The sequence below is a fragment of the Pagrus pagrus genome, assembly GCF_965226575.1.
Source record: "Pagrus pagrus genome assembly, chromosome: 24".
NCBI classification, from domain to species: Eukaryota; Metazoa; Chordata; class Actinopteri; order Spariformes; family Sparidae; genus Pagrus; species Pagrus pagrus.
In genome coordinates, this window is record NC_140206.1 from 173682 (window position 1) to 187500 (window position 13819).

At 45.6% G+C, this 13819-nt stretch overlaps 1 protein-coding gene across 4 annotated transcripts in view; it reads left to right on the forward strand.

Moving 5' to 3' along the window:
- The first annotated feature begins 98 nt into the window (after window positions 1-98).
- Window positions 99-13819, forward strand: part of mlpha (melanophilin a) — a 17685-nt gene continuing 3964 nt past the window's right edge. Inside the window, exons 1-13 of one of the 4 annotated variants that reach the window (XM_084346882.1) lie at window positions 99-111; window positions 1704-1817; window positions 3931-4152; window positions 5009-5121; window positions 5684-5728; window positions 5849-5907; window positions 5991-6080; window positions 7895-8000; window positions 8131-8324; window positions 8445-8525; window positions 8639-8869; window positions 12251-12421; window positions 13078-13239. In XM_084346882.1, the coding sequence (XP_084203008.1) occupies window positions 1708-1817; window positions 3931-4152; window positions 5009-5121; window positions 5684-5728; window positions 5849-5907; window positions 5991-6080; window positions 7895-8000; window positions 8131-8324; window positions 8445-8525; window positions 8639-8869; window positions 12251-12421; window positions 13078-13239 (1584 nt within the window). In that variant the 5' untranslated portion in view covers window positions 99-111; window positions 1704-1707. The remainder of the gene's footprint in view (window positions 112-1703; window positions 1818-3930; window positions 4153-5008; window positions 5122-5683; window positions 5729-5848; window positions 5908-5990; window positions 6081-7894; window positions 8001-8130; window positions 8325-8444; window positions 8526-8638; window positions 8870-12250; window positions 12422-13077; window positions 13240-13819) is intronic. The other 3 variants (XM_084346883.1, XM_084346884.1, XM_084346885.1) reach the window with 3 other exon arrangements.

The following is a 13819-nucleotide window of genomic DNA, read 5'->3' on the forward strand; positions in this document are numbered from 1 at the left end:
TCTGGTGTCAGTGTGTGTGAGTGTGTCGTCATGAGGATGGTCACCATGTGATCAGCTGATTGTCTCAGCCAGAAGTTTCATCATTCAGCAGCCTGAGCACACAGAAACAGGGTGAGTTGATCTTCTCTTTAATCACATCACTTTAAACTTTAATCTCATTCATCTGATTAAATTCAGTCTGAGGGAGCGAAGCTGCTGTACGAGTTTGTATAACTCTGAGAAACACCGAGACGTTTGTTGGTGTTGAATTATTGAACAAAGCTGCTCTTAAGTCTCATTTTTATACTTGGTTTTAGTCGTATGATCTCTAAACTGGAGTCAAAAAGTGGTCGACAGAAGGAAACTTGTTTGAAACGTCTCATCTTGTTTGTATTTATTTGAAAGGTTTGAATCAAAGATGGATTTTATAGTTAAAGTTTAATGTAAAAACTATCTGAGAGCTTCAGTGTTTCTTTGATTTCACAGTGAAATCGTCAGCGGTGTAACGTGTTTCTGGGTGTGGTGACAAACTGCAAACTTCTCACCAAGAAGAGCAACGAGTCACACTGTTTTATTTTAAGGTTAATCAACTGAAATCAGTTCAGCTTCTGGAAATGATCAGCAGGTTTTCATGATTTAAACTGATTTTAAGTCTGAATTTAGTTTTTTGTCATTAAAATTCAGTTTAAATAAAGTTTCTGAGACTTTTAACTGACCGAAGCTTCTTAAATCTTTAAAGATTTAACAAAGTTTACAACATTAATCCTTAAAGAGATGTTGAAGTGAACCAGAGGTGACGTTGTACACGACATCACCTCAGACAACCTGGTGCAGGTCGACCTGCAGACTTCCAGCCTGCAGCTTTAGGACAAACATTCACATTATTGATTTGATTTGACTTCAGGAGCTTGAAGATGTTTCACAGCTCTCTGAGTGTTCAGAGGATTAAATCTGTGGAGGTTTTTAGATTTATAACTCAAATTTTTAGTCAAACTAACCATGAGAACTAAAACCTGTGAAGCTGTTCTGTAGTGTGTGTGTTTCATGTCAAAGAGTCGACTGTAAAATATAAAGGACCAGGAATTGAACCCTGAGGAGCTCCACACGTGATTATTAACACTCGGACTGAGCTTCATCCTGCTTCGCGTTTAAACTGTCACACGTTTGAGTGACACAAAGTCATTTTGAAAGAAATGTGTCAGATGTTGTGTTGTCATGTTGTCAGTCTGCTCTGCTGGACAGACAACACAACATTTATGTTTTAAATCATTAAGGAGGAAAACAACAATTAATTACAGAGACTTTAACTGGCTGATCATGTTGTTGTGTGTCTGCTGCTGCATCATAGCTTTATTATCAGGAACACTGACTGAGATTTTCAGAATAAAAGTACAAACTATTCTTCAGGAGACGGTTGTCACACCCTCAGACTTTATCACATTTTATTGACTTTCTTTTGTTTGATATTAGACTATAACAAACTTTTACATTAAACGATTTTTTCTCCAGAAAGAATCAAAAATAATTTCAATCTTTATTCTCCAAATATTTAATTCTTGTTTTCCGTTCAACTTTTCGACAAACAACCAAAGTATTGGTATGTAAATTAAAAATGTACCAACAGCGTCGCCCTGAGCAGGAGTTTATTAACTCTGCCGATGTGACCAAAGAAAACAATAAAAGCAGTTTGACTTGAACATTTTGGGTTTGTTCTGTTGTTTCAGCGCCATGGAGCGTAAACTGGATTTGTCTCGTCTGACGGATGAAGAGGCCAAACACGTCTGGGAGGTGATTCAACGAGACTTTAACCTCCGAAAGAAAGAAGAGGAGAGACTCGGGTTGGTACTGAACGTCCAGAACTAACCCACTGTTGTTTATGTTGTTTCCTTTATAAAGAGATTCATTCAGCCTGAGTTCACACGTGTTGATATTATATGTATATATATATATATATATATATATGTGTATATAAGAGTCAAACTACAGAAGAGTTTCTGTTGCTCGTTGGTGTTGGATTTAGATTTCTGTGGTTGTTATTTAACGGAGCTGTGGATCCTCCTCAGCTCACCTGTGCAGGTGTCCCTCCTCGTCTGTTCTGTGTGAGACTAAACTGAGTCTCCTCATTTCTTCATCAGCAGTTTGTTTCTTTGGCCGTTCATGTGAGTTTTACAGGAATGTGATTGTGAAAGACGTCGTTGTTGTTTCAGTCGATCACGACTCGGTCACACGGACGAGTGTCTGCAGGAGAAAACAGGAAGCTAACAAAGTCGCTCTGTGTTCCCCACAAAAGACTGCAACTCCCATCAGCCCCGGGGGCAGACACACTCAGACAGGAAACAAGCTTCTCTGGATTTATTTTATTGACTTTCCCTTGTACAGACTTCTTCAAATCCATCTGGACGAGTTTTCCAGGTCAGAATCAGTAATCAGTAATGACTGATAATCAATAACGTCATGATTCAGGAACAAAGACGCTTCTGTCTTCAGTCAGAGTGGAGAATAAATCCTGTGTGACGGCTGCACGCTGCCGATAATCTGATTAAAACTGTGACAATCACATTCACACTTTTTAATGTCGTTCACAGTGAAGTCACACAGCGAGACGTCGACAGTGCTTCACTGAGAGAGAGGTCAAAGGTCACTGAACCTGGAAATAAACACCTTGTATTTAATAAGAACCACTGATGTGACCAGAACAGGGTAAGATTCTGATTACTGCACACTAAAAAAGAGGATTCAGACTGACCCAGTTTGGGAACATGGAGCTCCAACACAACAGAACCCTCTGGTACAAGTCAGCCCCGGTCTCTGCTGTGTTACTATTCCTAAAGTTTCATAAAATGAGTCAGGAGGACTGTGAATCACAGGTCTACTGATACAAGAGGCCAGTTTGATTAATCCACCAGTCAACCTGTATTTATACGAGAAGTGAAAATCAGGGTGGAACACGACAAAGAATCAATAACGAGGATGAACTACTGACAAAGTACAACCAGTCCTACGACGTGCCTCATAAACATCATCATTATTATTGTTATCACTGACGTGTTTCCACCCAAACTACCGAGTGTGACTCATCATTCTGATTGTTGACTTTACTGATTATTTTATTATGTCTGTAATGTTCTGTGTTCTTCACACACGGTTCTGGTTCTTACAGGGGAACAGTTTGGACTAAAGCAGCTGTCCTCCTGATGAATCCTGAGCTCCATCAGAGCAGCCGGTCCAGTTTATAACTACTGCCTCTAGTTTCACCGACTCAACGAGTCCCGTTATGTGTTACAGTGACATAACTGCTGAGAGCTGCGTCTGCTCATTACAGCTTCTCTGAACCTTCATATCTGTCATTTATTGTCTGAACTTCAGCAGCATCACAAGTGAACAGAAGCAAATTCACTGAGTTTGAAGGTTGACATTATGAGGAATCTGATTCGCTCTCCCGGGGTGTGATGATGTAATCGTGGTGTGGATGTATGTGACAGTAAATAACAACAGATCCAGTGTGGTTGGATGAGGTCACTGCTCCCTCGAGGTGGACCTTTAGGTTGAATGATTCGATCACATGAGAGTATGAGAACAAACTGTTCTTTCACAAGATGTTCAGCTGCTTCACCGTCTGTTCGCTGACACACTGTTCACTGTTAATCAGAGTCTGGATGAAAATACATTATTATGCTGGTCAGAATCTGAATCAGACACTCAAAGCTGTCAGCAGCTCCTGCCGGCACCGTAAACACGGATGTACAGACGTCTGCATTACTTTGATATGGGAGGAAACTAGGGGCATGAAGATCCTCCTGCAGGCAGAAGAGAGAATGACCTCAGTGTTTTTCACTCTGAGGAGTTTTAACCTCAGTTATCACATTTTATTAACACCAGAGGTTCAGAAAACTGCAGCTCTTCTTCGTGGTAACGTCCCCTCGTTCTCTCTGTCCTCTCTTGTTTGTGCAGTGAGTTGAAGACTAAAATCGAGAAGGAGGGTTCGAAGCGAGAGCTGCTGGGTTCTCAGAGTCAGCTGTCTGACTCGCTCTGCATCTGCTGCCTGCAGCCCTTCAAGTTCCTGGTCAACAGTAAGCGTCAGTGTCTGGACTGCCACATGTACACCTGCAAGTCCTGCAGCCGCTACAACAAGAAGGAGCACGGCTGGGTGTGTGACAACTGCCGCATGACCAGGTGAGACACCTACAGGTGGGCGTGGCCTCTGGCGGGCAGGTAAGGAGCACCGTGGTGAGTAACTGATAACATGTGACGATGCAGCGTCGTCATCTGGTGTAAAATCTACACAACAAGGAGCCTGTAATCACTTTTTATCAGAGGAGTCAACAGTCACATAGTCTGTCCTCCAGGAGAAGTTCACATACTAGAGAAGTAGACGTACTGATTCTTACTGCAGTAAAAGTAATAGAGTACAGGCTCTGACATGTACTCAGAGTATCAGAGTAAAGAGTCTCCCTCTGAAGGACATTTGTGGTCAAAGCTAACTGAAGCTCACGTCATATTAATATCATTCAAAGACTATTAAAGTTAAAGGTAGAGTCAGTAGGATTTGTCCCAGCTGTTCCTGAACGCACCACAAAGATAGTTGATAGTTGAGTCTCATTCCCAGGACGTCAAATAGCCACATGTTGGGTTGGTAAAGCGTCCCGAGCAGCAACAAAGAGAGAAAATAAGAAACTCTGCAGATACGAGACACTAACACGCCTTTTCTCCCCATGCTTCCTTTGTGCTACGTGTTAGCTTAGAAACATTCAGTTAACTTAGTGTTGGCTAACATGTTAGCATGGAGCCAAATATCAACACCTTAATGTTAGTGCAGGCCTTCGTAGACACATTCTGTCATCTGACGTGATGCAGTTTATGCTAAAGTATTAGCTTTGAGCTAACTGTGTTTTAGCTGTAACAGCTTTAGCTTTGACTACTGTAACATTGTCTAACGTGTTAGCTCACAGCCTGCTATGACCTGGCTCTAGTGCTCCACCTGTTCAGGTGAACAGTCCAGTAAAAGCATTTGTTGGTTGTACATCTGCAGGGTGGTGAAGATCGGTACTGCAGGCTGGTACCACGACAACGTCCGAAACCGCTTCAAACGCTTCGGCAGCGCCAAGGTGATGAGGTCACTGTACAAGAGGCTGAACGGAGACGGTGAGTCGCTCTGACATCACTGTCACCTGTGGGCGGGTCCTGACCTCAGCTCTGACATCACTGTTACCTGTGGGCGGGTCCAGACCTCAGCTCTGACATCACTGTCACCTGTGGGCGGGTCCTGACCTCAGCTCTGACATCACTGTTACCTGTGGGCGGGTCCAGACCTCAGCTCTGACATCACTGTCACCTGTGGGCGGGTCCTGACCTCAGCTCTGACATCACTGTCACCTGACCTCAGCTCTGACATCACTGTCACCTGTGCGCGGGTCCTGACCTCAGCTCTGACATCACTGTTACCTGTGGGCGGGTCCTGACCTCAGCTCTGACATCACTGTCACCTGTGCGCGGGTCCTGACCTCAGCTCTGACATCACTGTTACCTGTGGGCGGGTCCTGACCTCAGCTCTGACATCACTGTTACCTGTGGGCGGGTCCTGACCTCAGCTCTGACATCACTGTCACCTGTGTCATGATATTCTTCAACATAACAACTTAAATAAAGTTTTTCCTCGGATGCTAAATGCTACATGCTAACGAGACTTCCTGTGTTTCCTCCTCAGGTGGGCGTGATGACGACACTCAGAGTATGCCAGACGTCCACAGCCGTGAGTCACTGCTCAGTTTAGACTTGAAACTTTTATCTGTAATGTTTTAACTTTTCATTTAGACCAAATAAATGAGTGTCAACATGTTTTAATCCCGCCTGCTTTTCTTTGTCCCTGCAGACGTGTTTAACGGCGGAGAGGACGACTACGGCGAGGGCGACGCTCAGCGCTACAAAACGGTGACGTGAAACTAAAACGTGTTCTGACTGAATCAGACGAGAAGCTGCAGCTTTAAAACTCTTTCATTCTTCTTTTCCTTCAGATGAGAAAGAGCAAACGTCTGCTGTCAGTTCATCCAATGGACTTTGACCCCGAGGAATATTTCCCTCATTCACGACGTCAGTCTGTACAGGTGAGACCACACCTGAGGTCCTGACAAACAGCGTACACAGACTGAAAGTGATTAATACAGTAACCTCATCATCTCCTCCTGATGTTATACAGTCAGGCTCAGTCATCATCTCCTCCTGATGATATACAGTCAGGCTCAGTCATCATCATCACGTGTGTGTGTGTGTGTGTGTGTGTGTGTGTGGTGTGTGTCTGTCTGTGTGTGTGTGTATGAAGGTATATCAATGTCAAAACAACCAGAGAGATGCGCAGCAACGGGTGTGTGCACGCATGAGAATTTTGTTATGCGTGCGTGCGTGCGTGCGTTGTTACGTGCAGACTGTATTTCACGCGTAACAAGAAGCTGCGTGTGTACGAAGCAGCGTGTGCACGTCTGTCTGTCACTGTTTGACAAATGTTGTCACGCGTTCACACACGCGTGCGGTCGCAGTTTCTGATGTGCGACCGGAAGTTGATCTGCACCGTGCGCAACACACCGCGTACTTAGACGCCTCGCGTGGTTGTTCTGTGTTCCATGTTCATCCAGTAGATGGAGCCATCGATCCAATACGAGATACAGACATACAGACTTTTACATGACATGATTCATTTGTTCCATGAAGACAGAGAAAGAGTTCTGTTGCTGTTTCCTTACTTTGTTTCTCACATAAGACACGAAATCAATGACAAACATTTGTAAGTTAACCACGCCCCCCGCAGGTGATCACTTCATTGAGAACTGCTGGGACCGCTGGAGAGGTGCGTTAGGTTTGTGCACATGAACAGCTGCAACACACTCCCAGGACTTTTGTTGGGAGGGGCGGGGGAAGCATGCACTTTTATCAATGATCCACCGTCCTGGTCCCACTGAGGACTCGAGCAGCAGCGTTTTTTATACATACATATATACATATATATATATATATATATATATATATATATATATAAAAACACTTCTCCTCCTTCTCATTCTTCTTTTATAATTCTGGCAGCAGTGTCTGGCTCACTGCTGCCTCCCGTGGTTGACGACACTTCAATAAAATGAAAAGGCCGACTACGCGAGGCGTTCACGTACGCGTTGTGTTGCGCACGGTGCAGATCAACTTCCGGTCGCACATCAGAAACTGCGACCGCACGCGTGTGTGAACGCGTGACAACATTTGTCAAACAGTGACAGACAGACGTGCGCACGCTGCTTCGTACGCACGCAGCATCTTGTTACGCGTGACATAGTTTGCGCACGTCATTTCCGCCTACATGTGAGCGTGTGACAAAAATGTTCAATTATCTTCATGCGTGCGTGCGTGCGTTCGCATAAAAACGCATGAATGTTACGCGTAGTCACTACGCGTAGTGTGATTACCGGCGTGCAGCAGTCATACGCGTGAACGTGCGTGTGAACGGGGGACCATTATAAGTCAATGGGGAAACTACATTACACGTCAGGCGCTGCTTGCTGCACAGGCGTCAAAGCACGCGCGTGTGACACGTTCAGTTGATAGGTGCGCACGCATTATGACACGATTCTACCGCCATACGTGTGTGTGTGTGTGTGTGTGTGTGTGTGTGTGTGTGTGCGTGCGTGTGTGTGCGTGTGTGTGTATGTGTGTGCGTGTGTGTGTGTGTGTGTGTGTGTGTGTGTGTGTGTGGTGTGTGCGTGTGTGTGTGTGTGTGTGTGGTGTGTGTCTGTCTGTGTGCGTGTGTGTGTGTCTGTCTGTGTGCGTGTGTGTGTGTGTGTGTGTGCGTGTGTGCGTGCGCGCGTGTGCGTGCATGCGTGTGTGTGTGTGGTGTGTGTCTGTCTGTGTGTGTGTGTGTGTGTGTGTGTGTGTGGTGCAGCAGCAGATGCAGGAGGATCGGGGGTACAGGAACGATGTGGACTATGACATGTACAACCACCGAGTGAACCGCAGGAAGAGTCTGGACCGATACGCCATGAGACCTGGTACATACACACAGTACACACTTCATGTACAGTACACAGTACATATACAGTACACACAGTACATGTACAGTACACACAGACAGTACATACCTGTATGTCCACCTGTACCGACTCACCTGTGTGTTGTCAGATGACTATGGAGAGAGCCGGATGGTTCGGACCCGCTCTCTGTCTAAGATCAGCTCCTCGGTGGCCCGTCAGCAGTACGTCGACACCTCCGACGAGGACGACTGCCCCAGATACCCCCCCGTGTACCAGCAGCCCCCCCACCGCCGCCGCAACAGCAGGGCGTCCTCCCAGGAGAACGTGGGACAGGCCCCGCCCGTGAGACCACACAGCCAATCACAGAGCGCCGCTGTGCTCATTGATCATGTTCTGATCGCACACATTGATCATGTTCTGATCACACACATTGATCATGTTCTTCTGATGTCTTCTCTGTAGATGAACGAGCTGAACAAACGGATGTTTGCCATCGAGAGTCTTCTGAGCCGCCTGGAGGAGAAGATGACTCCTGCTGACGAGGTGAGATGAAGTCAGAAGTTTGTGTTTCCTGCAGCTGACTTGGTTTTTGGTGTCAAAGTGGTGAAAACCCGTCGTGACCTTCATCATTCAATATATATTCTGTCTTCCTGCAGACGTCGACTCCGTCGGGTCAGAACGAGGAGGAGAAGCTGAGGAGGAAGCTGAGCGAGCTGGCGGGGAACCTGAGTGATAAGGGCCCGTCGTCGGACGATGAAGCCGGGAAGAAGTTCTCTGTGGGTAAAGGTCCGGCCGGCATCAGGGGCGGCCCGGCCCTCAATCTGGACTCTCTGAAGGACAAAGAACTGAGCTCATCCAGCGACGAGATGCCCACCGAGGCTCAGAAGGTAGGACGGAGGTCCGGATGGTAATCTGACCCGACTCATTCGTGGGTTTAAGTTCAGAGTGGAGTCACTGCACATGGAAACCTGGAGGTTTCTGAAACACCTTCAGTGTTTCTCACCTCAGATATTTACCTCAGAGATACAAGATGGTCCAACATCTGGCTCACATGACATCATCTCGTTCAGACATATTGGACTTTAACATTTCTTTGGTACCATATCAATCTCATATATTAACATCTTATAATCAGTCGGACCCGTTTGTTTGGTTTGTAGGATGTTTTTTAAATGTCCAGGATCCAGTTTGTGATGAAAGTGTTAGAGATTATGTTCCCACAGCTCGGCTGGGCTCGGCTCAGCTGGGCTCGGCTCAGCTGGGCTCGGCTCGGCTCGGCTCAGCTCATCCCCCAACATCAGATCCTCATCCGTCACACAATGAAAACTATTATTAAACATTTATTACATTTTATATTTCACATCTTCTCTTCAGGTTTCTGTCTTTATGATCAGTTGCACTCCAGATAAGGATTCAGCAGATAGATAGACTAGATGATAACAATCACTAACATTAAATGGTACATTCACAGTAAACAAACAATGTTTTACCATTTATTGATCGCAAGGTAAATAAACATCAGAGACAGATGATCACGTCCTGGTGACGATGCAGCCACGGCTACGAGATCAACACAACGCCTCCATTTAAATGTGGATGCAAAACATTTATCGACAGACTGTTTAGATTCTCCTGATTCTGATCATGTAAACAAACAAACAAACAAACAAACAAACAAACAAACAAACAAACCAGTGTCTACAAACTCTCACCAGCTCACGTATAAAGTGTCTGTGAGTCTCCTCTTGTTCACAAATGTCCTCTGGACCCATTTCAGTCTCACATTTAGTCTAAAACACAGTTTTCATCTTTAAATGGAGACAAACAAACGATGTTTCCTTCTTTTATCTGGAGAAATGATTATAAGCCCGCCCTAGAGCCTGCAACAGCCAATGAGTGATGGTGTAGACCAGTGAGCCACTCTCTTCTTCCTCCTCTCTCCTGAGCCAATCACACACCAGCCTCCAGGTGATTGATGCATCATGTAGCCAATGAGAGTTCAGATCCAGTAATATATAGTTTATATCAGTTTTAAAAGCCCTAGACTTGATGTAGCTTTAATAGTCTGTTTCTCCAGCTCAGCTCTTGTTTCTGACTTTTATCTGCACACAGTTAGTGTGAAGAAGGAAATAAAGAGCTATAATGAGTAAATGCTGCTGTTACTCTCAGGCAGGCGACTCTGAGCTCAGAACAGGACATTGTTTCTAACCCTTGGACCATGTCTACATGACGTGGACCCTTTTGTGTTTTCCAGCTAACAGGCACAGCTACAGCTCGTCTGCAGGATTATTTTTACATTAAAACATTCAGTTTTTATCCTTTCAGAAGAGCCCAAAACCTTTAGTCTGTACTGACCTGGTTCAACAACAGCTTTGACTGAACTGAGAGAATTTTAGGATCACTGACAGATGTTTCTCAGGAGTGGTGAGGAGTTTTAGAAACATCAGTTTTAACGTTCATTGTTTGTTAACAGTCAAATAAATGTATCATTTAATAATAAAAACTGTCGCCAAGAATATCCAATAAAAATAAGTGACGACTTTATCGTGACTTCTTATCTCTGAACATCTTTAAAACACCATCAATTTAATGAACATCTGAAGTGTAAACTGAAGGTTGAAGGTGTTCTGAAGGTGTTCTGAAGGTGTTCTGAAGATGTTCTGAAGGTGTTCTGAAGGTGTTCTGAAGATGAACTTGTCTGGAGTGTTTCTGGTGTAAAGACAGCGACTGCATGACGTCCTGCTCACTAACAGACCGACCAGCTGCCTCCTGCCTCAGTTAACAGGTGTTCGCTGCTCGTACAGCCGGTTGTGTAAATGTGACGTCAGCAGCGACCTGCCTGGATCCAGATCAGGCCACAAGTCTTCATCAAACATAGATTCATCCACACAACATCACAGTCTAACAACAGAAACACTCCAACACACTCTGAGTCCTGTTCATTAATCACTTTCATTGGATCTCTGTCTGGGATCAAATATTTGTAACTTGTAGGAACAAGATGGATCTGAACTCTTCATCCAGCTCAAACTAAATGAAGTAAAGTAAATATTGTCTCTGTACATTTCTGCAAACCACAGACGTGTTTCATCTTGTCTTCAGTTTCATGTCGTCACATCTCTGAGCTCAGGTTCACATCGGGGTCAGTCAGTGTGAAAACATCTGGTTCTGTCTCAACAACAGCTGGAAAATGTCCTGACGTCTCGTTACAAACATCCAGTGGTTTCACTCAGACAGATGTTGAGGCACAGACGTGAACAGTGGTCTCTGGCTTGGTGTCCTTCACCTCGTCAGCTCGTGTACAATCTGAACATCAGGCCTGTTTCTTGGTGCACCGTCCCCTGAAGCCACCAGGGGGCCCCAAACAACTTCTTGTATTTACTGTTTCAGGGGAAAGAATCTGTTTTTTATTGTGCTCCTAATATTTAAAAGAAACATTTTAAAGTTATAATCCAGATTGTTTGAGTCCTCTCAGGAGTTTCTTGATGTAATGGAGCCTCAATGTTGAGATTAAAAACAGATGTAACCGTAAAGTTAATGTCAAAGGGCCCAGACTGATGCATTTACATATTAAATGTATGTTTTAGAGCAGGGAAGCTGCTGATACGACGATTAAGTTCCTTTAATTGGCTGCTGAGTGTGTCTTTACGTCAAAAGAATATAAAACAGTAAAGAAAATTAAAGTGTTGTGTTGAACCTCAGAGCTTCAGTCCGCCTGCTTCCTCCTCCTCCACAGCTTCATTACACTGAACAACATCCCTACTGACGGTGACGTGTGGTAGACAGGATGTGACCAGATGTGACCAGATGTGACCAGATGTGAACTGTGGTTTGCAGAAACGTTAACGTGCTGACACTGAACTGGATGTTTGAAGAAGACGATACAAACTTTATGATCTTGTTCTTGTGAGATGGACGTGACGTCTTTAAACCATCTTGTTAGCGCGATCTATTCATAGATTTGTCGACTGACGTGTCACTCTTCATCATTATTTACAGATTTACATTTGATCTCTCACGTTAACACTCATGTAGTCAGTTCCTCTCATCACTGACACCAGTGAACAAAGTTTAAATCCTTGAACAAACGTGTCAGACTGACGTTCGTTCAGCCTCACACAGATAAACAGCTTCAGGTGAACTGAACTGGATGTAGTAAGACGCCGACCTGCAGACCGGGTGGTGTTTCTGAGTCCAGGCTGGTGGCTGCTGCACAATCAGATGTTGTTTTCCAGCTGCTAACATCTGTCCCTCTACATGGCTTTCAGAGATCAACCGCCGCCGCCCTCTGTGACCTCACCACTGAGGTCCTGAGAACCATTAATGCCACAGAAAATGCAATGGTCGAGTACGGCCTCTGTGAGCCGGTCGACAGATCCCACTTAGTAGGGACTGACGTTAAGCAAGCAGATGATGCTTTCAGGGAACTTGAGGAAAATGTAAGCTTCAAACATGGACTGCACGCCTCGTTTCCCCCTAACCTCCCTTTGTCTGAAGGTCCAACTAATCTGAACCCTCCCGCCTCGTCTGAAGCATGACACCAGTGTCTGGACCGGCTGCTGCCTCCAACAGGGCTGAGTATCAGGACAACAAACTGGTCAGTGCGGCTCCAGTCGGGTCCAGCAGGACCAGACAGCCAGGTTAAAAGGTTCAGATGTTCAGACCCAGTTTAATGTCCGAGCTCATTAATACGACAGAACAGTTCATGATTACAGAAACAGCTGAGAGAACCGAGATGTTCTTCTCTGAACTGTGAGAAACTTTAATGATGAGAAACGATCTGATGACTGATTATTGATTATGAGCTGCACCTCGTTAGGAAACTAAACACAGATGTGATGATGAGACCTGATGTCTCAGGACAACAACACTTCCTTCTTGAACACGTTCACACAGTTTTAATAGAAGATGACGTCATATACGAGATAATTATGAGTTTATTATATCCAGATAAACAAACAACAGTTTTCTGTGTGATCAGCTGATGGTTGAACCAGTTTGTGTTTGGTACGCAGCCCTGTTCTTCATACTGACTCAGCGGCGTGTCGGCGCCCCCTCAGGTCACTCAGGTGTGTTTGTCCTGTCACCTGTCCAGGTGTACATCGCTGCCGGGCAGTCGTACGAGCTGGAGTCAAAGCTGCGACGCCTCGAGCAGAGCGCCAAGAATCGTTTCGGAGGGACGACGGACTCGGAGCTGTCGGAGCTGGAGGACGTGGTGGCGCTGACCGCCGCCAGAGTCCAGAGCGCCGAGAGTGAGGTGGGTCTTGATACACCTGTACAACCTGATGGTACAAGCTGAGTGATGATTGGTTCTTCAGTGATGACACAATGACGTTCTGAATCTGCCCCCTGACGTTCTGAATCTTCCCCTGACCCGTTCTGAATCTGCCCCCTGACGTTCTGAATCTGCCCCCTGACGTTCTGAATCTTCCCCTGACGTTCTGAATCTTCCCCTGACCCGTTCTGAATCTGCCCCCTGACGTTCTGAATCTGCCCCTGGCCCGTTCTGAATCTGCCCCCTGACGTTCTGAATCTTCCCCTGACGTTCTGAATCTGCCCCCGACCCGTTCTGAATCTTCCCCTGACGTTCTGAATCTTCCCCTGGCCTGTTCTAAATCTGCCCCCTGACGTTCTGAATCTGCCCCCGACCCGTTCTGAATCTGCCCCCTGACGTTCTGAATCTGCCCCCGACCCGTTCTGAATCTGCCCCCGACCCGTTCTGAATCTTCCCCTGACGTTCTGAATCTTCCCCTGGCCCGTTCTGAATCTGCCCCCTGACGTTCTGAATCTTCCCCTGAGGTTCTGAATCTTCCCCTGGCCCGTTCTGAATCTGCCCC